At 39.6% G+C, this 22,945-nt stretch overlaps 1 protein-coding gene across 1 annotated transcript in view; it reads left to right on the top strand.

Moving 5' to 3' along the window:
• Positions 1 to 22,945, top strand: part of LHCGR (luteinizing hormone/choriogonadotropin receptor) — a 69,659-nt gene that overhangs the window by 24,927 nt on the left and 21,787 nt on the right. The window contains exons 7-8 of the mRNA XM_077134727.1: positions 11,298 to 11,366; positions 18,227 to 18,301. Coding sequence (XP_076990842.1) covers positions 11,298 to 11,366; positions 18,227 to 18,301 — 144 coding nt within the window. The remainder of the gene's footprint in view (positions 1 to 11,297; positions 11,367 to 18,226; positions 18,302 to 22,945) is intronic.

Here is a 22,945-nt window from a genome sequence, read left to right as displayed (position 1 = left end):
CATTTATTTTATTGATCTTTTCAAAGAACCTATTTTTTGTTTTGTTTATTCTCTCTATTTTTTTAAAATGTCTACCATTTATCTCCACTCTAATCTTTTTATTTTCTTCTGCTTGCTTTGGGTTGAAGTTTATTCTTCTGTTTATAGATCCTCCAGTTGTCAGATCAGTTCTCTGATTTGAGATCTTTCTTCTTTTTTAATGTCAGCAGTTAGAGCTATACATTTTTCTCCCAGAACTACCTGTGCTGCATCCTGTAAATTTTGATATGCTGTGTTTTCATTCACCTCAGAGTATTTCCTAATTTCCCTTGCAATTTTTTCTTGGACACATTGGTTGTTTAAGAGTATGTTGTTTAATTTATACATATTTGTAATATGCCAGTTCTGCCTCTGTTATTCCATTGTGGTCAAAGAAGATTCAGTATATGATTTCAATGTTTTTTAATGTATTGAGACTTGTTTTGTGACCTAACTTATAGTCTATCATGTGGAATGGTCCCTGTGCACTAGAGAAGAACGTATATTCTACTGCTGGGGGATGGGGTCTACATTTATCTGTTAAGTCTAATTAGTTTATAATATCATTCAAGTCTTCAATTTCCTTGTTAATCTTTTGTCTAGATGTCATTTCTGTTATTTAAAGTAGTGTATTGAAGTCTCCTATCATTAATGTAGGACCATCTATTTCTCCCTTCAAATCTGTCAATATTTGCTTCATTTATTTTGTGGTTCTGACATTAGCTGTACATATATTAATTATTGTTACATATTCCTGTTGAATTGACTCTATCAATAAATAGTGACTTTCTTTGTCCTTCATTATTGTTTTTGACTTAAAGTCTATTTTATCTAATATCAGTATAGTGACTCCAGGTTTTTTTTGGTTACTATTTACATGGTATATTTTTTCCACCCTTCTATTTTCACCCTACTTGGTCTTTGAATTTAAGGCAAGTCTCTTGCAAACAACATATAGTTGAGTCATGCTTTTTTTATCCATTCTGCCGATCTCTGCCTTTTGACCAGAGTTCAATCCATTTACATTTAAAGTAACTACTGATAATACAGGATTTTCTTCTGCCATTTTGCTGTTTGGTCTTTTTTGTCTCTCAATTCTTCTGCTAATACCTGAATTCATATAGATTTGATTGTTTGTATTATACCATTTTGAGTCCCTTCTCCTTTCTTTTTGTATATATTTTTTCTTACATTGTGTTTGTGGTCACTATGGGGCTAAAATTTAACACATTTTATTTGATATCAACTTAACTTCAACAGCACAGATATACATTGTTCCTCTACCCCTCTGCCCCCGTCTTTTTTTGTACTTGTTACAAATTATATCTTTGTTCACTGTATATCTAACACCTTATATTTATCATTACTTTTCATGCATTTACATTTTAGAACCTGTAAGAAGTAAAAAAAAAAAAGTAGTGTTCCTTAACAAAAAATAGAATACAATACTACTGGCATTTATAATTACCCATATTTTTACCTTTAATGAAGGCCTTTATTTCATTATGCACATAGATCTATTGTATGACACCCCCTCCTTTCAGTCCGAAGAATTCCCTTTAGCTTTGCCTGTAGGGCCAGACTGATGGTGACAAACTCCCTCAGCTTTTGCTTATAGGAATGTCTTAATCTCACCCTCATTTTTTAAAGACAATCTCATCAGATACAAAATTCTTGATTGATAGTTGTTCAGTCATTTTCTTTCAATACTTTAAATAATTTGTCCCATTGCCTCCTAGCCTCCATGGTTTCTGATGAAAAATCATCAGGACCCCTAGTACATAACACTTTGCTTTTCTCTTGCAACTTTTAGACGCTGTACTGTTCTTGGTTTTGAACAATCTATTACTATGTGTATGGGCATGGTCCTTTTCAAGTTTATCCCGTTTGGGTTCATTGGGTTTTTTGAATGTGAATAATCATGTCTTTCGTTAAATTTGGAAAGTTTTCTGCCGTTATTTCTTTGACTATTCTTTGTATCCCTTTCTTTCTTTCTTCTCCTTCTGGGACTCCCTTTCCACATATATTGGTATTTTTTATAGTATCCACAAGTCTTTTAGGCTCTTTTCACTTTTTTTATTCTTTTTTCTTTGTGCTTTTCAACATGAGTCATTTCAATTGTCTGGTCCTTGAGTTCACTGAGTCTTTTTCTGCCAGTTTCAATCTGCTGTTGAAAACCTCTAAGGAATGTTTCAAATCAGTTATTGCCATCAACTCCAGTATTTCAGTTTGGTTCCTTTTTAAATTTTCTATCTCTCCATTGAGATTCTTATATTATTTATTGCTTTCCTGATATCCTTTAGTTCTTTCTCTTTGTTTTCCTTTATCTCCTTGAGTATGCTGAGGGTTGTTTTTTTTTTAAGTCTTTATTCAGTATATCCAAAGACTGGTCTTCTTCATTGATGATTTCTGGATTTTTATCTTCTTCCATTGGAGGAACTATCATTTCCTGATTCTTTATCTTGTAACATCTATGGCACATTGTACATCTTTATTGTTTAAAGTGTTAACTCTGGAATTTAGTCCCTGAGCTCCCTGTTCCTTAGTTTGTATCCGGCTAGTGATATAACTGGGATTTTCTTTAATGCCAGGAGATAACAAAAACAAACAAATTTTAACAAAATTTGTTTTTTGTTTGATAACAAACAAACAAAAATATATATATACATTTTGCAGACTTTGCAGATTGGCTCTGCATTAGCTGATGATCTCCTCAGAGTCTAGCCTCCTATTCAAAAAGTTGATCCCAAGTTAAATGCAAAGTGCTTGGTCCTCTCTTGGTCTTTACGGAGCTGGTATCTTGTGCAGGGCTTGTGCTTGCTTGTGGCCTTAGGAATTCCCCTATTTATAGTAACCTTAATATCCCTTCTACTCTACATGAATTAGACTTTCTCCTTGTCCCTGTCCTGGGTGCTCTATTGTGTGACTTACAGAAAGTAATTCTTTGCCTGAGGCTTTTTTTTTTTTGTGCATGGTCCCAGAAACCTAATCCAGGTCTCCCACATGGAAGGCGAACATTCTACCACTGAACTACCCTTGCACCACCACCACCCTCTTTTTTTTAATGTATTTAACATTATTTAAAAATAAATAAAAATTTATTTTTATTTTATTTTACTTTATATTTTAACTTTTAATGGAATTTTATTGAGGTATATTTTATACACCATACAATCCATCCATTTTAGCACAATTTTAAAAATCATGCTTCTAGAAATAATTGTCGCTCAATTTGACTTATATATCATTTCTTAAGAAGAACCTAAAGCTAAAGTCACACTACTTGCCATATTATTTTTAAAGTACTGCATATGAGCTGATGTAATGCTGTTAATATTGGTGATACTACAAAAGCTTGTCTTGACTATGGCACAGAAATCATTCTGTTCTCCTCATTGATTCCTTTTTCTTTAAAGTCATGGTTATTGAGGTATAGTTTTGAAAACAGCTAAGTTAATCTCCCCTTGCTTAAGTGTACACATTTATGAGCTTTGACAGACCCATACAGTCATGTGACTACCACCATAACCTATGTACAGAATAGTTTCATCACGCTGCAAAATTTCCTGATTGCTCCTTTGGAGTCATTCCCTCTTTTCACCCCTAGCTCCTGGCAACTATTAATCTACTTTGTCCCTATCATTTTGCCTTTTCCAGAGTATCATATAAATGGAATCATGTCCTGATTGATTCTATTTTTAAAAATATTTTATTGATAAATCTTAACATACAAACTTCCCATACATAGTTTACAATCAATGACTCACAATATCATCACAGAGTTGTGCATTCATCACCATAATCATTTTTTTAAAAATATGTGCATCTCCAGAAAAAGAAAAAAAAATTCATACATACTATACCCCTCCCTCTCTTTGACCAGTAGTATTTCTATCTACCCAATTTATTTTAACCTTTGTCCCCCTATTATTTGTTTATTCTCCATCCATATTTTTTGCTCATCTGTCCATACCCTAGATAAAATGAGCATCAGACACATAGTTTTCATAATTACACAGTTACATTGTAAAAGCCATATCGTTATACAATCATCTTCAAGAATCAAGGCTACTGGAACACAGCTCAGCAGTTTCAGGTACTTCCCTCCAACCACTCTAATATACCATAAACTAAAAAGGGATATCTATATAATGTATAAGAATGACCTCCACGATAACCTCTCGACTCAGTTTGAAATCTCTCAACCACTGAAACTTCATTTTGTCTCATTTCTCTTTTCCCCCTTTTGTTCAAGAAGGCTCTCTCAATCCCTTTATGCTGGGATCCAGGTCATCCTGGGATTTCTGTCCCATATTGCCAGGGAGATTTACACCCCTGGGAGTCATGTCCTACACAGGGGGGAGGGGAGGGCAGAGAGCTCACCTGCAATTTCAGCTTAGAGAGAGAGAGGCCACATCTGAGCCACAAAAGAGGTTCTCTGGGGGTAACTCTTAGGCCCAGTTTTAAGTAGGCCTAGCTTATCCTTTGCAGGAATAGGTCCCATAGGGGAAAACCCCAAGATTGAGGGCTAGGCCTATTGACTTGGTGGTCTCTACTGCTTGCGAGAATATCGGAAATTCTCCAAAAGGGGAAGATGAACACTTCCTCCTTTCTCTCCAGTGCCCCAAGGGGACCTTGTAAATACTTCTTTATTCTACTGTCTAAATTACTCTGGAATATATCAGGGCATCATACTAACCTGGACAAACCAACAAAATCTCATGCCCTATTCAAGAGTCCATGTACTTATGCTGTTCAACTAAACTGACCATACAAGTTAAATTAGGAAATGCCCTACCCAAAAACAAAAATTTCCCTGCACCTCCTACTAAAGCTGTGTTTTTCCTTGATTCACCCCTTGCTCAGTTACTGCAATCCTTTAACTATTTTTTTAATTTTGAAAAAGATGGCCCTTCCAGTTTTTGCTAACTGTTCAAAGATATTATGAAGGAACAGCACCCTGAAGCATCTATGCCACCATCTTGGTCAACTGATTATCCTTAAGTACTTTGAAAAAAAAACACTTTTTAAACTATTTTAAGTCTCACAGCAACCCTATGAGATAGGTACTATCAGCCCCATTTTTTGACAAGGGAACCAAGGCATAGAGAATTTAAATAATTTGCCGAAGGCCAAGATTTAGATCCAGGCAGTCTGGCTCCAGAGGCATACTCTCAACCATTAAGGGTTACTATGCACAAAGAAAACATGAGTGAATAATCCAAGTAAGGGAATAGGATGAGCAAAAACATGGCCATGGGAATGAGAGGAACAGAGTAAGTCTTACTCAGCTCAAGTAGCTATCCTACTGAAGGGATAAGAAATAAATTTAGATAAATGGCAGAGGTAAAGAGGACACTAATTTGTAGAGGGCTTTGAATGTCAAGATAATGGGTTTAAAGGCTTGGAGGTAACTATGAAAAAAGTAATATAGGAAATTTCCCAATAGAGTAGACTTGATTCAAAGATCAGAAATATCCAAGACTCCCTTTAATTTTGACCTAAATCTAAAAATGATCAGGAACCATGTGGTATGCCTCCCAGGTAAGTGTACAGTGATGTCAGTGGGGCGAAATAGAAATGAAAGGGCAGAAGACATGAAGAAGGTTCAGGAAGAAAATGAATGCCAGGGTAATCCTAAGGGTTCTGTGAGCCCACAAGACTGGGCCACCCCTCCAAATTCAGAGTAAACAAAGATTCCTTTTCACATATCCCATTTTACTACGCACACACAAAAGCTGCATGGTATTCTTATTATGTGGCCATTAATTTATGTCAGTTATTACTTTAAGAAGCATAGGGCATACCAGCCTGGCATCAATGACCCATCTTGGAAGTTCATGAAGACAGCAGATCCATCTTCCCAGAAGGCATGTGGGTGCACTGCACTTCCATCCTCTCCTCACTCTTGGCACGTTATCTGCAAGGGAAGTGATTATTCCTTTGCTTGGACCTTGTTCTCAGCTGAATGGTCCCTTCCCTAAGTAAAGGATCCTGTGGAACTCCTGCTGGGTAAAGGGTAGTACACTTAGGAGGAAGCCACATTTTCTCAGCCAAAAAGTCCAACTCCCTTATTAGAAAGTAATGAAAGCAGGCCTTCTTTTTTCTTTATTAGTAGTATTTGAGATTTTACTTTTTGCAGAAACTGCCCTGCCCTCCCCCTACTCAAATCTTTACCACTGTGAATTCATTTAATAAAAACATAACACTTCACTTGATGCTAGAGAAGCTCAGTGAGGCTAATGATAAAACTATGCATTATGCTCTAATGTTCCTTTATAGCCAATTTGGACCCTCATTTAAATCTCAAGAGGCCACCTTTAAATGTCTCCCCTAAGTGAGCAGGATTTGGCTGCACCATCCTTTAAAAATATTTTGGATGTCTGGTCATAGCAATCACAAAAACGAGACAACCTTGATTCATGTCTGAACTACCAAGAGAAGGAAAGATCATGGCGATTAGTTCGCTAAGACCTTTTAGAGAAGGAATGCTTGGCAGATAATGACAAGATTCTAGGCTGTCCAGGCTATGACAAGGCATAGAAGAGAGGTTTCTAGACACTGAAAGAGGAAACAAGGTTGTATTCTGGCTCTGCCTCTAACCAGCCAACCAGCCATAGTCAGGTCATGCCACCTAGCCATGCCTCTGTCCCTCTGTCTATTTTACAGGATTATTAATACCTCCTTGTGCAAATCCAATCACATTGCATCAAATACATGCGCCTTCACAGTTTAAAGCTACTATTCAGCAATCCCAAGCAAGCCAGTATTTTTAGAACATCCTGAAAACAATTGTGTTCCATTACCTCTTTTAAAATATTTTATTTTGAAATACTTAACCCACTGAAAAGTGGAAAGAACAGTACAATGAATGCTCCTATATGCCTCTCCTAGATTCAACAACTATTAATAGCTTGCCACACCCACTCCTTCTCTCTCCACACATTTAAGTATATACAATACATTTTCCTTTTGTCGCTTCACTCAAAAGACGTTTATAAACATCATGTTTCACCCCTAAATACTTCTTCATCATCTCCCCCCAAAAAGTGTATTGTACATAACTACAACTAGATCACACTTAAGAAAATCAACATGAATGACATCATCAAACCTACAATCCATATTCAGATGTTCCTAACTCTTCCAATAACATATTTTGTACATTTGTTTTAAAAATTTCAGAATTCAATTAATGTCTATGCATTGCATTTTATGTCTCTTAGTTTCTCTTCATCCCTACCGTTAGTTTCTCCTCCCCCTACTCCTCATCGCTGCCTTCTTCTGTGTTTTTACAGTACTGAATGCTTTGAGGACCCTAGGGCAATTGTCTGGAATCATTTGACTATATTATCATAATCCAATTTAGGTCAAAAATGTCTGTAAGAATACCCAGAAAGGGGATCCTGTGTCTCCCACTGCATCAAACCAGGAGACACATCATGTCACAGTGTCCCACTACCTGGACTCTTGGTTAAGGCAGAGACTGCCAGATCTTTTCACTACAAGGGAACATTTTTCCTTTTGTAACTAATAAGTAAATTGTGGGAGGATACTTTGAGTTTGTGCGGTTATCCTATTTCCCAGCAACCTTTCACCCAGTAGTTTTAATATCCTTTGATGGTCCTTGCATAGAGAGTTACAAAATGGTAATTTTTAATTCTATCAGTCCTTCTACATTTATTAGTCAGCATTCTTATGTAAAAAGGGGGGGGGACCTTTCTCTAGTATCACTAGGAAATGTGGATTTAAAAAAAAATGTATTCAATATATTATAATCCATGACTCTCATCAGTCTTTGTGACTGTCACCCTTTTATTATCTGCTTATGGTAAAGTTATATACCTCGACATGAACTTGGCCAAGTGGAGGTAAACATAGGAACTCATTGCTACTGAAAGGCAGAAGGTACACCCATATCAGGGAATGGGGTTCCTTGCCACAGAGATTGTGAGCCCATGGAAATGTGGGGAGTCCTGAGATACCTTTACAACTAGAGTCAGGGTAGCACAGAGTGAGTAGTGAGAGCTAGTCATACAACGACTGCCAGTGCATCCACTAAGGGAGTATCGTCACATGTTGGGGACTATTCAGACATAAAAGGACTTCAGCAAAGTACCACACAGACAAGAAAGTGGTAAACTGAGGATCCCTTTCTTTAGTATAGTGTTTGTACAGCCATTCGATAAAAATGCGCTTATAGAAATGCTACCTGGGGGCATATAATCTACACTTTGCCCTTCAGCAATGGGGCCACTTTTTGAGACTCCGAGATCTGCAAACATAAATTCAACTTTCTTCCTTTTAATCATCCAAAAATCAGGTGGCCATATGATCTAAGAGAGAACTATGACAGAATGTCTGATACTGTTAATATAACCCCAGAAAGGCCTTTAGAGCCCCTGGAATATTTAAACTTCTTTATGAGGAAGCATTCGAAATTAGAGTATCATCTATGAATAAGTTCTAAAGCCCAAATCTTATTTTGAATAAAAAGGTACCATTCTCTCAATTTGATTCACAATTACTGACATTTGAATAGAGAATCTAGACAATGCTTTAAAGTTAGGTGCTGCTCTTCTAATAAAGGGAGGGGAACCTTCATTTCTCTGCACAGGACAAAATCCTCAAGGCAAAAGAAGACCTCCTCATTTAATTCTGACACCATTATATTTTGGAAAGAAGTTATCTGAAGTGGCTCCCCAGATGTTTTTAAAAGGCGTTTAAAGTATTATGCAGGCCTGACAGCATGTGGTCTCCGGCTCACATTTGTAAATTCTCAAAGCAAGGAAGTCACTCTTTAATCACAAGGCAGCTCATTCTCTGAACTGGTAAGAACAGATATGAAGAGGAGCTGAAAAGGAATTAGTGAACCACATTCTTTGGAAAGTTGGATCAAGCACAGCTCCCAGACTTTTCCAAGAAAAAGACATGGAAAATGTCCAAATGCAAAAATGCCCATGATGCCAGGCCAGCCCAGCCCTTGGAGAGTGAAAGCATTTAAGGGAGCCCAGGCTGCTTCCCTGACCCACCTGCCCGGGAGCAGAATGACTGCTAGCTTGGCGGAGGAGGATGACAGTTCAATTCAACACACAGGATGGGGCTTAGGTCTTGGACACGTCTTTGGGAGGAACACGATTCAATCTACTACAGTATCCAATAATCCAAGGCAGAACATACATATTTAAGAACTAGTGTGTGAAACTGTAAACTCAAAAGAATTTAAGAAAAAAGCATGTGAGAGAAGAAAATGACAAGAAAAGCACTCCCTTGGAAGGGCACTCCTTACTTCCTAGTAACTGAGCTCCCCCTTGTACAGCACTATGCGAGGCCCAGGAGGTTTTAAGAAGTGCATGAAACACGACTTCCCTGTTCTCTCTGAACTTGGTTTAATGAAGAAATTTAAGAATTCTTTTGTAATCTCTAATTTATATTTTCTGAATTTCAGTGTTCAAATATTCTACTTCTTCAGTGTGAGCCCCATCTCTATTTATATGGTGAATTGTCTCACTTATGCTGTGGACTGATGAAAAGAGATCACACACATGAATGCACACATGCACACACTACTCACGCACACATACAACACATTACACCATGGTAAAATGTCATGCTTGTTTTGTTTAGCAAAGGCTAGAGAAACCTCACCGATAACGGCCACCTACCGCAGAGGCAGGTGGGGCATGTGTCTGAACAGCTTCCCGGTTCTCATCCTCAGCCTGTCCCCAACACAGGCATGCAGTTGCCAGCAACCCCATGCAGGGAAGCCAGAATCCTGCCAGATACAAGGAGCTTGGTTTTATATTGCACCACAGCCCTTCCATAATTATTCATGAAGAATTTACTCAGGGTTCCATTTAAGTCCCACGTTTTCAAGACTTTTTGGTGGTGACTTACAGTAAGAAATTCATCATATATTAGACCCATGTGTTCATCCAGGTCACCAACTACACATTTATTATGATCCTGCCAGGGGCTAGGAACTGTTCGGGATACAGGGAATTTAACAACACCCAAAACAATTTGAAACCCTTTCTCTCATGGAGCTTACAATCTGCTGGGGGTAGCAGACAATAAACAAATCAAATATAATAGTGGGTCAAACTGTATAAAGCAATGGAGGGAAAACAAACCAGAGAAAGGGGATAGGGAATGCTGGGGAGGGATTTATATTTTAAATAGGGCAGCCAGAAAAGGCCACGGTGAGAAAATGCATTGACCACCACCCTGAGGAGGGGGGGGTGAGTGGACCACATGGATTCTGGGGAAGGAAAAATGAAAACAGCCAGCAATGCTAATGTGCTGGAAGCAGTCCCAGACAAAGTGTGCTCTGTTTCCATTTAGATGAGTTACCTTCCCTCTCAGAGCCAATATCCGTCTTGTAAAATGAAGGGGTGCCACTCAATTCTCCAAGCTCCTTTTCTAGCTCTAGCATTTCTGAAAGTCTGTGTTCAAGGAGTCTCTCATGTCTTATTCTACGTAGAAGCATATGTGTATATATATACACATATGTGTGTGCATGTCTGTATGCAAATATATATAACATAAAGATGGTGGAACAAAATTTCCTAAACAACACTACCCTAACTGCATACAACATACTCAAATATTCTCCATTAGTTCTCTTCTACCCTATTTCATTTTTGAAAATGCTGGTTGCTCCCACTAAATTGATTTAACTATCTACTAAGAGATCGTAAGAAACCATTTACAAAAAATGAAATCTTAGTTCTGGAGCCACATTTAGCTCCACAATCAGACACGTGTCCAAGACAAAGAAAAGCTTACTCAGTGCCAGAGCCTTCCTCTACCCTCAGCTTCCCGGCAGCCCAGAAAGCCCATATGCCCACAGAGGTCCTGGCACTAGAGGCAGGGCTTAAGTCGGATAGCCCTGGCTTCAAAGCCCAGCTCTGCCACTGCTTTCCTTTTGACCTCATGCAGGCCACATAACAATACTAAGGCTGAAGCTTCCTGTCAGTATAATGAAAAGTGCAATAAGGATTAAATTATAAAAGATAAGTGGAATGGTTAGTCAAGTACCTGGCACTAAATAAACACCTAATAAATTGGTGACAGTGGTGGGCATGGAAGTAAACTAGAACAAAAAGAACAGCTTCATCCCAGGCCCTTAGAATCTAAAATTTTAGACAAACAGAGCTAGATATTGTAAATGCCAGTAATTATTTTTGTAATAAATGCCACAGTAGGGAGATTGCATGCTTCCAAACTGTTTATTTCAGTTCCTTCCCTTGCTAAATCATCTCTTCTCCCTCCTTCAGCAAACTATATAAAAATGGATTTGAAGAAATACAAAGTCATGCATTCAACGGGACAACACTGATTTCACTGTAAGTATGTGCTTATTTTCCCAGCCTATAAATAAAAATGAAATATTACTCTGGGAACCAGATCATATTCAGTCTTCAGCAACTAACTCAGGGCAAAAAAAAAAAAACCTTTCAAGTGGCTAGTCCACCATGCTTCACACATGTTACTAGGCAACTGGCCAGTAGGAAACCCCAGAGTACCCTGATTTCAAAGATAGATGCAGCCTCAGCACACTGAATTTGACAGTTTTCTGAAATATTCAACACTCTATACCTCCTCCATCTTGCAGCCTCCCTCTCTAACTGCCTCACTCAGGTTGTTGGTGTGTTAGAGGCTGCACAAGTTCAGAAAAGAAATAAATTCTCTGTATGGTGAAGAAATCAGGTAACACCTTTTACCAGCTTAATTAGTCACAACAGGCCCAGTCAGAGAGTCCCCTCCTCCTACAGAGGAAAAGGAGGGACCCTCAAGTTAACTTTACATAACATGAGGGTGTTTTGCATATTCAACATGCCATACCCCAGTCACCAATATTAACAACTTTTGCCCACCAATAGTAGCAATTAATTGGGAGCATCCCTATTGTTTCCTTCATCATCTCAACCTCTTTTTCTTTTTGTGACTCCTCTTCTTAAAAGAGTGACACATTCACAAAGCCTGGGGTGCCATTTGAACCTAAATAGGCACAGGAAGAGGAGATGATCTCCCCACAGCGGTATATATTAAATGTATATTAAAAACTAAGAGCTCACATGAAAAGCTCAACCAAAGCCAAAATTAAACAAGCAAAAAAGCTTTTATAATAAGTAAGTCATATAGAACATGATCTGGATCAGTGCTTCTCAAACTTTAACACACATAAGACTCGATTTAAGATTAAGAGACAGGTTCCTGTGTCCTACCCCCAGAGATTTTGATTCAGTAGGTTTAGGGTGGACCTACTGAATTTGCAATTCTAACAAGCTCCTAGGGGATGTTCTTGCTGCCAGACTGAACTTGAGTAGCAAAAGTCTATACAATATACTGTTTATTTTGATTTTATACATTAACCAAAGTTCTTACTACACAGACTCAATGCTAAATAGCTTGATGACTAAAAGGACAGGCTTTAGAGTCAATAACTTGGACTCAAAATCCTGCCCTACTGTTTTATCATCTTGTGTGACTTTGAGCAAAATACTTGCCTATCTAGGGCACTGTGTCCTCATTCATAAAATGGAGCTGCTAACAGGCTTGTTTTGAGGATACCCCCATCAAATGAGAAGATATGTTCTCTAGCGTCAGTACTTAACACTGCCTGACACACAATGGGTGCTTGTTTATTTATTACATTAATTATGGATGAACATATAATTAAATAGGATGATATTTTTGTATGCTTAGCACAGGGAGTGGCACATAGTAAATGCTCAAGAAAGGATAAGTTTAAAAAGTTGCTCTTCCTAACATGGAGCAAATTTTATCCCATTTTCTTGCTGGCTGCATTTTATTGTTGATTTTATTTTAATGAAGGGTTCACTCTGGCCAGTTCAATCTGTTCCTGCTAAACTTAAATCAGAGGCATGTACATCCTCTCCAGCACACTACTCTCAGATGCCTCATTCCATTATTCACTTATTAAGTGTTTGTCAAGCATCAACTGTGTTGAAGGAAGCATGCTATAGTTTGAGAGAAAACAGATAAATAAGTCACAATACTTGCTCTTTCAGAGTTTAGAGCCTAGGAATAGTCATTTCCAAATGGTATATAAATTGTATGCTAAATAGTAACTAAAGTAGAAGGCAAAATATGGCATCTGTCCTCAGAAAGGTAAAGTTGTCGGACTGCAAAGGCAGGAATGAGGAAAGTTAGAGAAGGCCATGTGAAAGAGGCAGACTTTGTGCTGGACAAAGAAGGAAGAAAAATACTTTTGGGTAGAGGATGGCAAGAAGGGCCCAGAAGAGGAGGCATGGGCTATTTTCAAGGAACAGCAAGTAGTTCCTTTTAGAAGGCTCTAGATGTAAGTTAGAGACAAAGTAAGAAGGGCCTTAAATGTCAGAGCAAAGAATTTGGACTCCTTTCAATAAGAAGATGAGACGCTGTTGAAAGCTCTGGGATGGGAAATGTCAGAGTGGTGCTAATCTGCACAGAAAAACAAGTATTGTATGATTCCACTTACATGAAATATCTGCAATAGGCAAAGTCATGGAAACAGAAAGTAAACTAGAGGTTGCCAGAGTGGGGCAGGGGGAGGAAAATAAGGAGTTATTGCTTGAAGGGTACAGAGTTTCTGTTTGGGGGAATGAAAAATTTTGGAAATAGTGCTAATGATTGTACAACATTGTGAATGTAATTAATGTCATTCAGTTGTACAATTAAAAATGGTTAGAATGGCAGATTTTATGTTATATATGTTACCATCATTAATTTTAAAAAAAGTCCATTAGCAGGGAGGACAAAGGGCTGGAAGTGAGCAAGACCAGAGGCCCAAGGCAAAGTAGGCTGTCAGGCAGAGTGGAAGTAAAAATGGATAGGAAGGCGCAAAGTTGAAAAATACTGTGAATGGAGATGGAATTAACAGAACAAAGCAAATTCTTGGATGGAGATAAGCAACAAAAGAGTCAAATGTATAATGCAGATATTTCCAGCATGGATCATAGGTAAAGTAAAAAGAACTTTTGACAGTAATAAAAAAGGAACTAAGGCATATTTGGGGGCACAGGGAGAGTAATGGAGAGAGGACTGTGCAGGGGTCAGGAAGCCCATGTTTTAATCCCCAAGGTACTTGGACAAACCCATACATTTTTGGGCCTCAGTGTCATCATCCAAAAAGAAAAGGATTGAAAGAGATGATCCCCTAGGTCTCCTCAAGTTGAAATGCCCTTGTAGGATATCGTTTTAAGAGGGCCAATAGTTTCCAAGGTGGAGTGACACAGTGGACTAGGGACACAGACTTCAGGTTACTTGAATATAGGTCCTTTGTGGGTGAGGTCATGTGGACAAGAGGAAAAAATATGAGGGCTGAATATAAAATTGGGGGTAAATAAGAGATATGAAAGGGAAGCCAAAGCAAAAACAAACAAATGGGAGGAAAACCAGTAGAATTCATCTTTGGGGGGTCAGGAAAATATGTCTTCAGAAAGGAGGGCTGACATCAGCAGTGTCTCAGCCACTGCAGAGAGAACAGAACATGTGTAAACTTTTAAAAGTCCAAGTAGTCAAAACTCTGGACCCCTCTATACCTCATTACTGAAAAAAAAAAAAAAAAAGGAAAGAAAGAACACAAATCAGTTTGCCAGGAATACAAACTGATTTCATTCAATTATTCATTCAACAAACATTTATTAAGCACCATCAATATGTCAGGTGCTATATCTGGCATTGGGTCTTCAATGGTAAAACAGACACAGTCCCAGCCTCCATGAAGCTTCTGTGCTGGCAGAAGAGATAAAAAAGTAAGTAACTAAAATTATATCAAATAGAAATATATACTATGATGGAAATAACCCATTCTTGAGCTCTGAGAGAATAAGGTGGGTAACCTTGATAAAATAGATAGATAAAGTGCTTGGGGTGGCCCCACCAAGGACATGATATTTAGGTAAAGGCAAAAAGATGACAAGGAGTCCGCTGTGGCAAGAATGAGAGAAAGAGTCCTACAGGAAGAGGGGTATGCATGTACAAGTGTCTTGGAGTGGGATAGAAAAGAAGTTGACACCCTCTAGAGATTGAGAGGACGTGAGTATGGATGGAGAGTCATCAGCTAGGGGAAGACTGGAATGAGCGAAAGGTGGAGCTGGAGGTAGGAGCCAGTCACACAGGACAATGGGGCAAGGGTAAAGTGTTTGCATTCTGTTCTAAGCATGGGGAGACCCCCTGAAGTGTTTAAGCAGGGAGGGCAGAGTAGATTTCAAAGCTGTCAAGCAAATTTTTTTAACTAAATATACTTTCATCCTAGGCTTTGACAAGCCTTCTCACATGTAGGGTTTTCCAAAGTTGTTCAGAACAATGAAATTGAAGTCCTACAAAGTTCTTAAACACCCTTCTTACTAAGGCAGGACAGGGAAAAGAGGGCTTCTGGTTGCCCTTGGGCGCTTTTGAAGGTCTAGTAGTCAGTCCCTGCCATTCCCAGAACAGCCCAGTTAGGAAACCTTGAGCTGGAGTTTTTGGAAGTTCTCCCACCATGCTTCAAAAAGTCATCCAGCCTTGTGCTTCTCACACCTGGAGAGGTATGGTACCTGGGAAAGGGCCCAAAAGTGCCCCTAGGAAAGTGTGGCAGATGGATTTGACTTTATTTTTTATCAAGTTGCATAATGCATTAGTTATCAGTATACAGAAAGATCTGAGTTTTAATAAAACATGTGAAAAGCTCTGTCATGATATCTGAGCAATTAATCTGACCTGGCTGTCATGAGGATTACTTACTCATAGATCCCAGTTTCAATGATTTATGACCATAACAGAAAATAATTAAAACAAATTGACACAGGAAGAAGAAACACAGAAGTTTAGGAAGGGAAATTTCTTTTGATTTAGATTTTTAACACCAATTGACTCTGACAACCTCATCTCTTTGAAAATGGAAGTGCACCCAGGGGGTGGAACGATCTGTGAATGACAGGTGCATTCTGATAAAAGGACTGGGTTTCCAGGGAAAATGCTTAGTTGAAGCATGTGGAAAACAACTATCCAGGGTGTGAGATGAAGGGGCTTTTGCAGTTTTTAAATGCAGGCATGATTTGGAGATGCAGAAGACAATGAAGATGGAAAGCTATAAGATGAGCAAAAGTAACTATTAGACAGGGTATTGGAGGAGGTGGTTCATTGTTGCTTGGCTGGTTGATTGGTTGATTGCTTTGTGAATTGGTTGGTTTTGCCATGTAACTCTTGGTGCAGAAAAATCATGCCACCGTACTAGGAAACGTCTTGACAGCAATGGATGTGCACTGTGCCTACCGTCCAGGGTTTTCCTGGATGTTGTTTGAGGTCACCACCCTACTCTTGTCCACCCAGAGAAGAGCCTGTGCTTGGAGACAGCAGCATCAGGGTCCAGTCAGGGTCACTGGGAAACCTTTCTATCTAAGCAGGTTACTCAGCAGGGCCAGGCTGAGCCGTTTGGAGCAGTGTATCGGGAGCTGCTTTGGGCTGAAGTGTTGAAAAGAAGCCCTCGAATAGCCACTGCAATGGCTGCCTTTAGCTTCTCTCACAGCCTTGAGAGCTGTGGCCCTCAGCCCTTTTGTTTCATACGGCATATACCTGGTGATGATCACAATAGAGACCTGTAGAAATTTTCTACACAGGCTGTAATTCCTCCCCTTTCTCATGTATCTGAAAGCAAAAGGGTGCAAATAATGTTCTGAGAGAAACAACTTTGAATAGATCCTACTCTTTCTTTTTAACTATTTACAAACTTCAGGATATTATTACTTAAAAACTCTATGAGACCTAAAAGGTCATCATGGCTGAGAGACACTGATACAGAGCAGGCTGCCTTTAACCCTTCAAATCTGGCCAAACTACACAGCATTTTTATCCTTGCCCAGCTGTCTGGTTACTCACAAGCTGCCCCACCTGCTTGACCTTCCATTGCCTCTAGTCCCGGAGCACCTGCGGCCTGACCCTTCTACCCTGAGGTGTACACCACACACCTAGTCAGTGGCATCACACATGGAGTTTTTGGATAAAACATCTAGGCATGATTCCAAAATCCAAATTTCAAGCAGAGTCAGTTTCCTTTGCCTACAGGTATTGGTCCTCAATTTACAGCTTACAACAACTATTTGTTGCTTACAACAACTAACTAGCTGCATGCAAAACAAGGCCTTTTGCATAAGCCCATGGTTCTTAGCCCTAGTTATACACTCGAACCATCTAGGGACCAATGAAATTCAGACTCTCAAGAGGTGCGACCTAGGCATCAGACTTGTTTTTTAAGTTCCTCAGGTAGTTCTAATGTGCAGCCATGGTTGAGAACCACTGGTTTAAATGAACCTTCCCTAAGGAAGCACAGATTGAAACCAACTCACAGAGGTGACAATAGCAGGAGATTTATGGCAATTAGTCTCCTTATGGAAAACAGTTAAATTTTGCATGGATGGAGAGGGGTTTTGGAGCCAGTGCTGAGGGCCCACCACAGGGGAGGTCCCTGGAGCCAGTGTGCCCATTTTAAAAACATCAAAGTAACAACTGTGGAGAAGGCAGGGCTATAGGTGAAGACACCCCAGCCGGATGGGGCAGCATTCTCTCTGTCCACCTGGTCAGAGATGCCCTCTCAAGTTGGGCAACACAGTGACTTGGGTTGAGGCATGATGACCTGGTTTCTGCTGGGACTTCCTGAAGTAGACACAGCCCACAGAAAAGAAGAAGGAAAAGGAAAAGTGATGTAGCTGTAAAGAGGAAAAATAAGTTAATGGTCAAAGAAGTGTAATGAAGATAATCCCACAGCGATCACTAACCCTTTTCTTATCAAGATCATCCACACAATCAGCCCTGACACTGACACAGAAAACAATGCACCTACTGGGTGGATGGCAGGGAGGTATGATCTTTTGAGCAGGACCAAGCTTTGTAGTGAGACTGTAGGATTTAAATACACAGTTCCTCTGTAAGAGGAAACACGGGGACTTGAATTCATGGTAAAACTATAATAACTACAGGGGAGGAGGGCCGAGAAGGTGAGTATTTCAAGTTACAGTACAAGAGTTCTATGTAGTGAGGAGGGAAATTGCAGAAAAATAGGTAGAACCAACACACTCCAGCAATTTCACCAAAATATCTACAAGTTTACCCTTTTCCCCTTCTAACCCTGGTGCCAAAGAGATTGGTCCAAACACATGTGGATGCACCTATGACTCTACATAAGATGTACAAACTCCACTAAGGAAAATCTCCTTCTCCACAGGGAGTTAAAGGAAAATGTACACCTGGAGAAGATGCACAATGGAGCATTCCAGGGAGCTGCTGGGCCTCACATCTTGTGCGTACAGTGGTGCTGCCTCCCCTCCCCACCCCAGGGGGCCCCAACAGACCCGCTTGGGGTGTCTGGCCATCTCATCCCCAGTCTGGTCTAAAGAGCATCTGCCTCTCTATCTGAAAAGGCTATGGAAAGACCAAATATGGAGGGCGGCCTTGTGTGCCAGCAGAGGGGCTGCTGCCTGCCCAGCATCCACTGTGAAAGGCACAGCCAGTGATCTCATGGCCCCTGGCACTTAGCTGGACAGCGCTGACCCACTGTGTGTCAGTCAGAGCAAGTCAGTACCAGACGGTGCGAGGAGTGGAGCCAGGTTCCCTCAGTTCATGGGGTTTAGTGTAAGGACACATGGGAGAATTAAGAGGAACAAGAAACTGAACAAATAATCACCCAATGAAGTCTCAGGAAGCCCGAAACATCCCAGAGGGAATAACTGCAGTTGCAGCCAGGTTTCAGGGAGAAATGCAACAAGGTTCCTGACTCTCTGAAGCCTCAAGGCAGGGTGACCATGTCACCCCCTCCTCCGAGGCATCTGCCCCTTACTCCCTTCTCTAGCACACGGTGATTCACTCATTCATCAACACTAATTAAACACAACCCCTATCTATTAGGCAGCTTGCTGGAGAGACAGAGTTGAGCAAAATAGCCCTGGTCCAGGCCTTAAGGGATCATAGTCAGATAGGAAAGACCACAGTACACAGGCACAGAAGTAAACAAAAATGCAATGTTAAAATGAGAAAAGTGCTAGAAAATGGTGAACATGGTAACCGAGTTCACTAATGCATGTTCATTCATTCATTCATTAAATATTTTATAAGCCCACACTATGTGCCAGGTACTGTATTAGTACCAGGGAAATAATAGAGAATTAAAAAAAGACAATCTCAATTAAACTGTTATTAAAAAAAGAGAGAGAAAAGAAAAGACAAACATCTCTGCCTTCACAGAATGGGAAAAGTCAGACAAGCATAAATAAGTAAAATATATAATAATATGCCACATGGTATTCATTGTGGAGGATAAAAATTCAATTTGTTGGAGGAAAAGGGATAATGGGGAGGGGGAGTCGCTTGAAAGCGGATGGTCAGGGAAAACTACCCTGGGGAAGCAAGGTATATGGATGTTCTCAGGAAGAATATTCCAGGTAGAAGGAACAGGAAAAGCAAAGGCCCTGAGGCATGAACTTGCCTTGCATATTTGAGGAACAGCAAAGAGGCTAGTGTGGCAAAATGAGCAAAGAGGAGTGTCAAAGAACCGGATAGAAAGGCAGCAGTCAGGTCACGCATAGTCTTGGAGACCTTTTCCTCTAAGTGAGAAGGGGATGCTTTGAGATTTAAACAGGGAAAGGACATGAACAGACACAGTTATTCTATATCCTAGCTCCTGCCAGTATTTGACTACTTTCTACTTCCCACCACTACCACTATCAATCCAAAACTCTGCCTACTTGCTAGCCCATGCTTGCAACTCCTGCCACACAACTCCTACCACAGAATAACAAGTGTGATTCTGTCTACTTGCTAGCTCCCACAACTATCAACTCCTGGTTTTGTCTATTTCCTAACTCCTGCCACTATCCATTCCTGACTCTGTATACTTTCTAACCCTACCACTATCAATCACCAATACTGTCTGCTTCATATCACCTTCCAGTATCTTCTTTACTCTGTATACTTCTTACTCTCCGCTACCACCAACCTCCGACCCTAATTTCTAGCTTCTATTACTATCAATCTTCTCTACTCTCCACTTGACCATAACTCCAGCATATTATGGCCTCCCTGCCTTGTGGCTCATGTCACTGCCCTTTCTGCTATTTCTCAGTTTCTGCCCACCCGGCCCTAAGGGTCCTTCGCTATATGACTCATATTTGGTGTATGAGAATCATACATTTCTCATACACTCATATTCAGAGTATGAGAATCTCAGGATCTTAGAGGTTGACTGGATACTCTTCAGTCTAACATACATTGTGAGAAAGGCTCTTATAGCCAGCTGGCCACCTGCTAGGCCACCAAGAAGCAAAGCAAGCTGTGTCTGGGTCAGGCACAGAATAGGACAGAGCTTGTGAGTGAGAGTGTTCACAGGACACCCTCCATGACAGTCTTTGGTCAACCTACTTGAAAATGACTGAGGGCACTGCAGGCACCTACACTATCATGCCCAGAAGAAGGGGAACAGACCTACGGGTCTCTTACTTCCTGAGCAGTTGTTCTCATTATGCCCTTACAATCTGAATTTTGTCCAGAAGTTCTCCTTCCACCTACACCCCAGAAATACTCCCCTACTGATCTGTCACTGAGAAAGAAAATCCGTTCTTAAAGATATATTCCTTGGAAATGAAACCTTGCCTATTGTCCAGTTGGAAATGTACCCCTTCAAAAAAAAAAAACAGACAAAAAATGGGTCTACAGATTCGTATACTAAAACATTTGGGAGAAATAACTCTTTAAAGCAGAAAACAGAATGAGAACACTGATTATCCAAATAGAAAAGGATATAAAAGTGGAAAAATCCACAGCCCTGTAAGGTAGAGGCACTAAGGCAAATGCTGCTGCCTTGATTGACCCACTGTTCTAGTTTGCTAGCTGCTGGAATGCAATATACCATAAACGGAATGGCTTTTTTTTTTGTTGTTAATTAAAAAAAAATTAACAAAACATTTAGAAATCATTCCATTCTACATGTACAATCAGTAATTCTTAATATCATCACATAGTTGCATATTCATCATTTCTTAGTACATTTGCATCGATTTAGAAAAAGAAATAAAAAGACAGCAGAATAAGAATTAAAACGATAATAGAGAGAAAAAAAAACCTACACCTCACATGCAGCTTCATTCAATGTTATAACATAATTGCATTACAATTAGGTAGTATTGTGCTGTCCATTTCTGATTTTTTATATCCAGTCCTGTTGCACAGTCTGTATCCCTTCAGCTCCAATTACCCCTTCTCTTTTTTTTTTTTTTTAATTAACGGAAAAAAGAAATTAACCCAACATTTAGAAATCATACCATTCTACATATGCAATCAGTAATTCTTAACATCATCACATAGATGCATGATCATCGTTTCTTAGTACATTTGCATCGGTTTAGAAGAACTGGCAACACAACCGAAAAAGATATAGAATGTTAATATAGAGAAAAAAATAAAAGTAATAATAGTAAAAACAAAACAAAACAAAACAAAAACCTATAGCTCAGATGCAGCTACATTCAGTGTTTTAACATGATTACTTTACAATTAGGTACTATTGTGCTGTCCATTTTTGAGTTTTTGTATCTAGTCCTGTTGCACAGTCTGTATCCCTTCAGCTCCAATTGCCCATTATCTTACCCTGTTTCTAACTCCTGCTGGACTCTGTTACCAATGACATATTCCAAATTTATTCTCGAATGTCCGTTCACATCAGTGGGACCATACAGTATTTGTCCTTTAGTTTTTGGTTAGACTCACTCAGCATAATGTTCTCTAGGTCCATCCATGTTATTACATGCTTCATAAGTTTATCCTGTCTTAAAGCTGCATAATATTCCATCGTATGTATATACCACAGTTTGTTTAGCCACTCGTCTGTTGATGGACATTTTGGCTGTTTCAATCTCTTTGCAATTGTAAATAACACTGCTATAAACATTGGTGTGCAAATGTCCGTTTGTGTCTTTGCCCTTAAGTCCTTTGAGTAGATTCCCAGCAATGGTATTGCTGGGTCATATGGCAATTCTATATTCAGCTTTTTGAGGAACCGCCAAACTGCCTTCCACAGTGGTTGCACCCTTTGACATTCCCACCAACAGTGGATAAGTGTGCCTCTTTCTCCGCATCCTCTCCAGCACTTATCATTTTCTGTTTTGTTGATAATGGCCATTCTGGTGGGTGTGAGATGATATCTCATTGTGGTTTTGATGTGCATTTCTCTAATGGCCAGGGACATTGAGCATCTCTTCATATGCCTTTTGGCCATTTGTATTTCCTCTTCTGATAGGTGTCTGTTCAAGTCTTTTTCCCATTTTGTAATTGGGTTGGCTGTCTTTTTGTTGTTGAGTTGGACAATCTCTTTATAAATTCTGGATACTAGACCTTTATCTGATATGTCATTTCCAAATATTGTCTCCCATTGTGTAGGCTGTCTTTCTACTTTCTTGATGAAGTTCTTTGATGCACAAAAGTGTTTAATTTTGAGGAGCTCCCATTTATTTATTTCCTTCTTCAGTGTTCTTGCTTTAGGATTAAGGTCCATATAACCGCCTCCAGTTGTAAGATTCATAAGATATCTCCCAACATTTTCCTCTAACTGTTTTATGGTCTTAGACCTAATGTTTAGATCTTTGATCCATTTTGAGTTAACTTTTGTATAGGGTGTGAGACATGGGTGTTCTTTCATTCTTTTGCATATGGATATCCAGTTCTCTAGGCACCATTTATTGAAGAGACTGTTCTGTCCCAGGTGAGTTGGCTTGACTGCCTTATCAAAGATCAAATGTCCATAGATGAGAGGGTCTATATCTGAGCACTCTATTCGATTCCATTGGTCGATATATCTATCTTTATGCCAATACCATGCTGTTTTGACCACTGTGGCTTCATAATATGCCTTAAAGTCAGGCAGCACGAGACCTCCAGCTTCGTTTTTTTTCCTCAA

This window comes from Tamandua tetradactyla, chromosome 17, assembly GCF_023851605.1.
Source record: "Tamandua tetradactyla isolate mTamTet1 chromosome 17, mTamTet1.pri, whole genome shotgun sequence".
NCBI classification, from domain to species: domain Eukaryota; kingdom Metazoa; phylum Chordata; class Mammalia; order Pilosa; family Myrmecophagidae; genus Tamandua; species Tamandua tetradactyla.
Note: the sequence above shows the minus strand (reverse complement) of the source record. Positions and strands in the feature narration are given on the sequence as shown.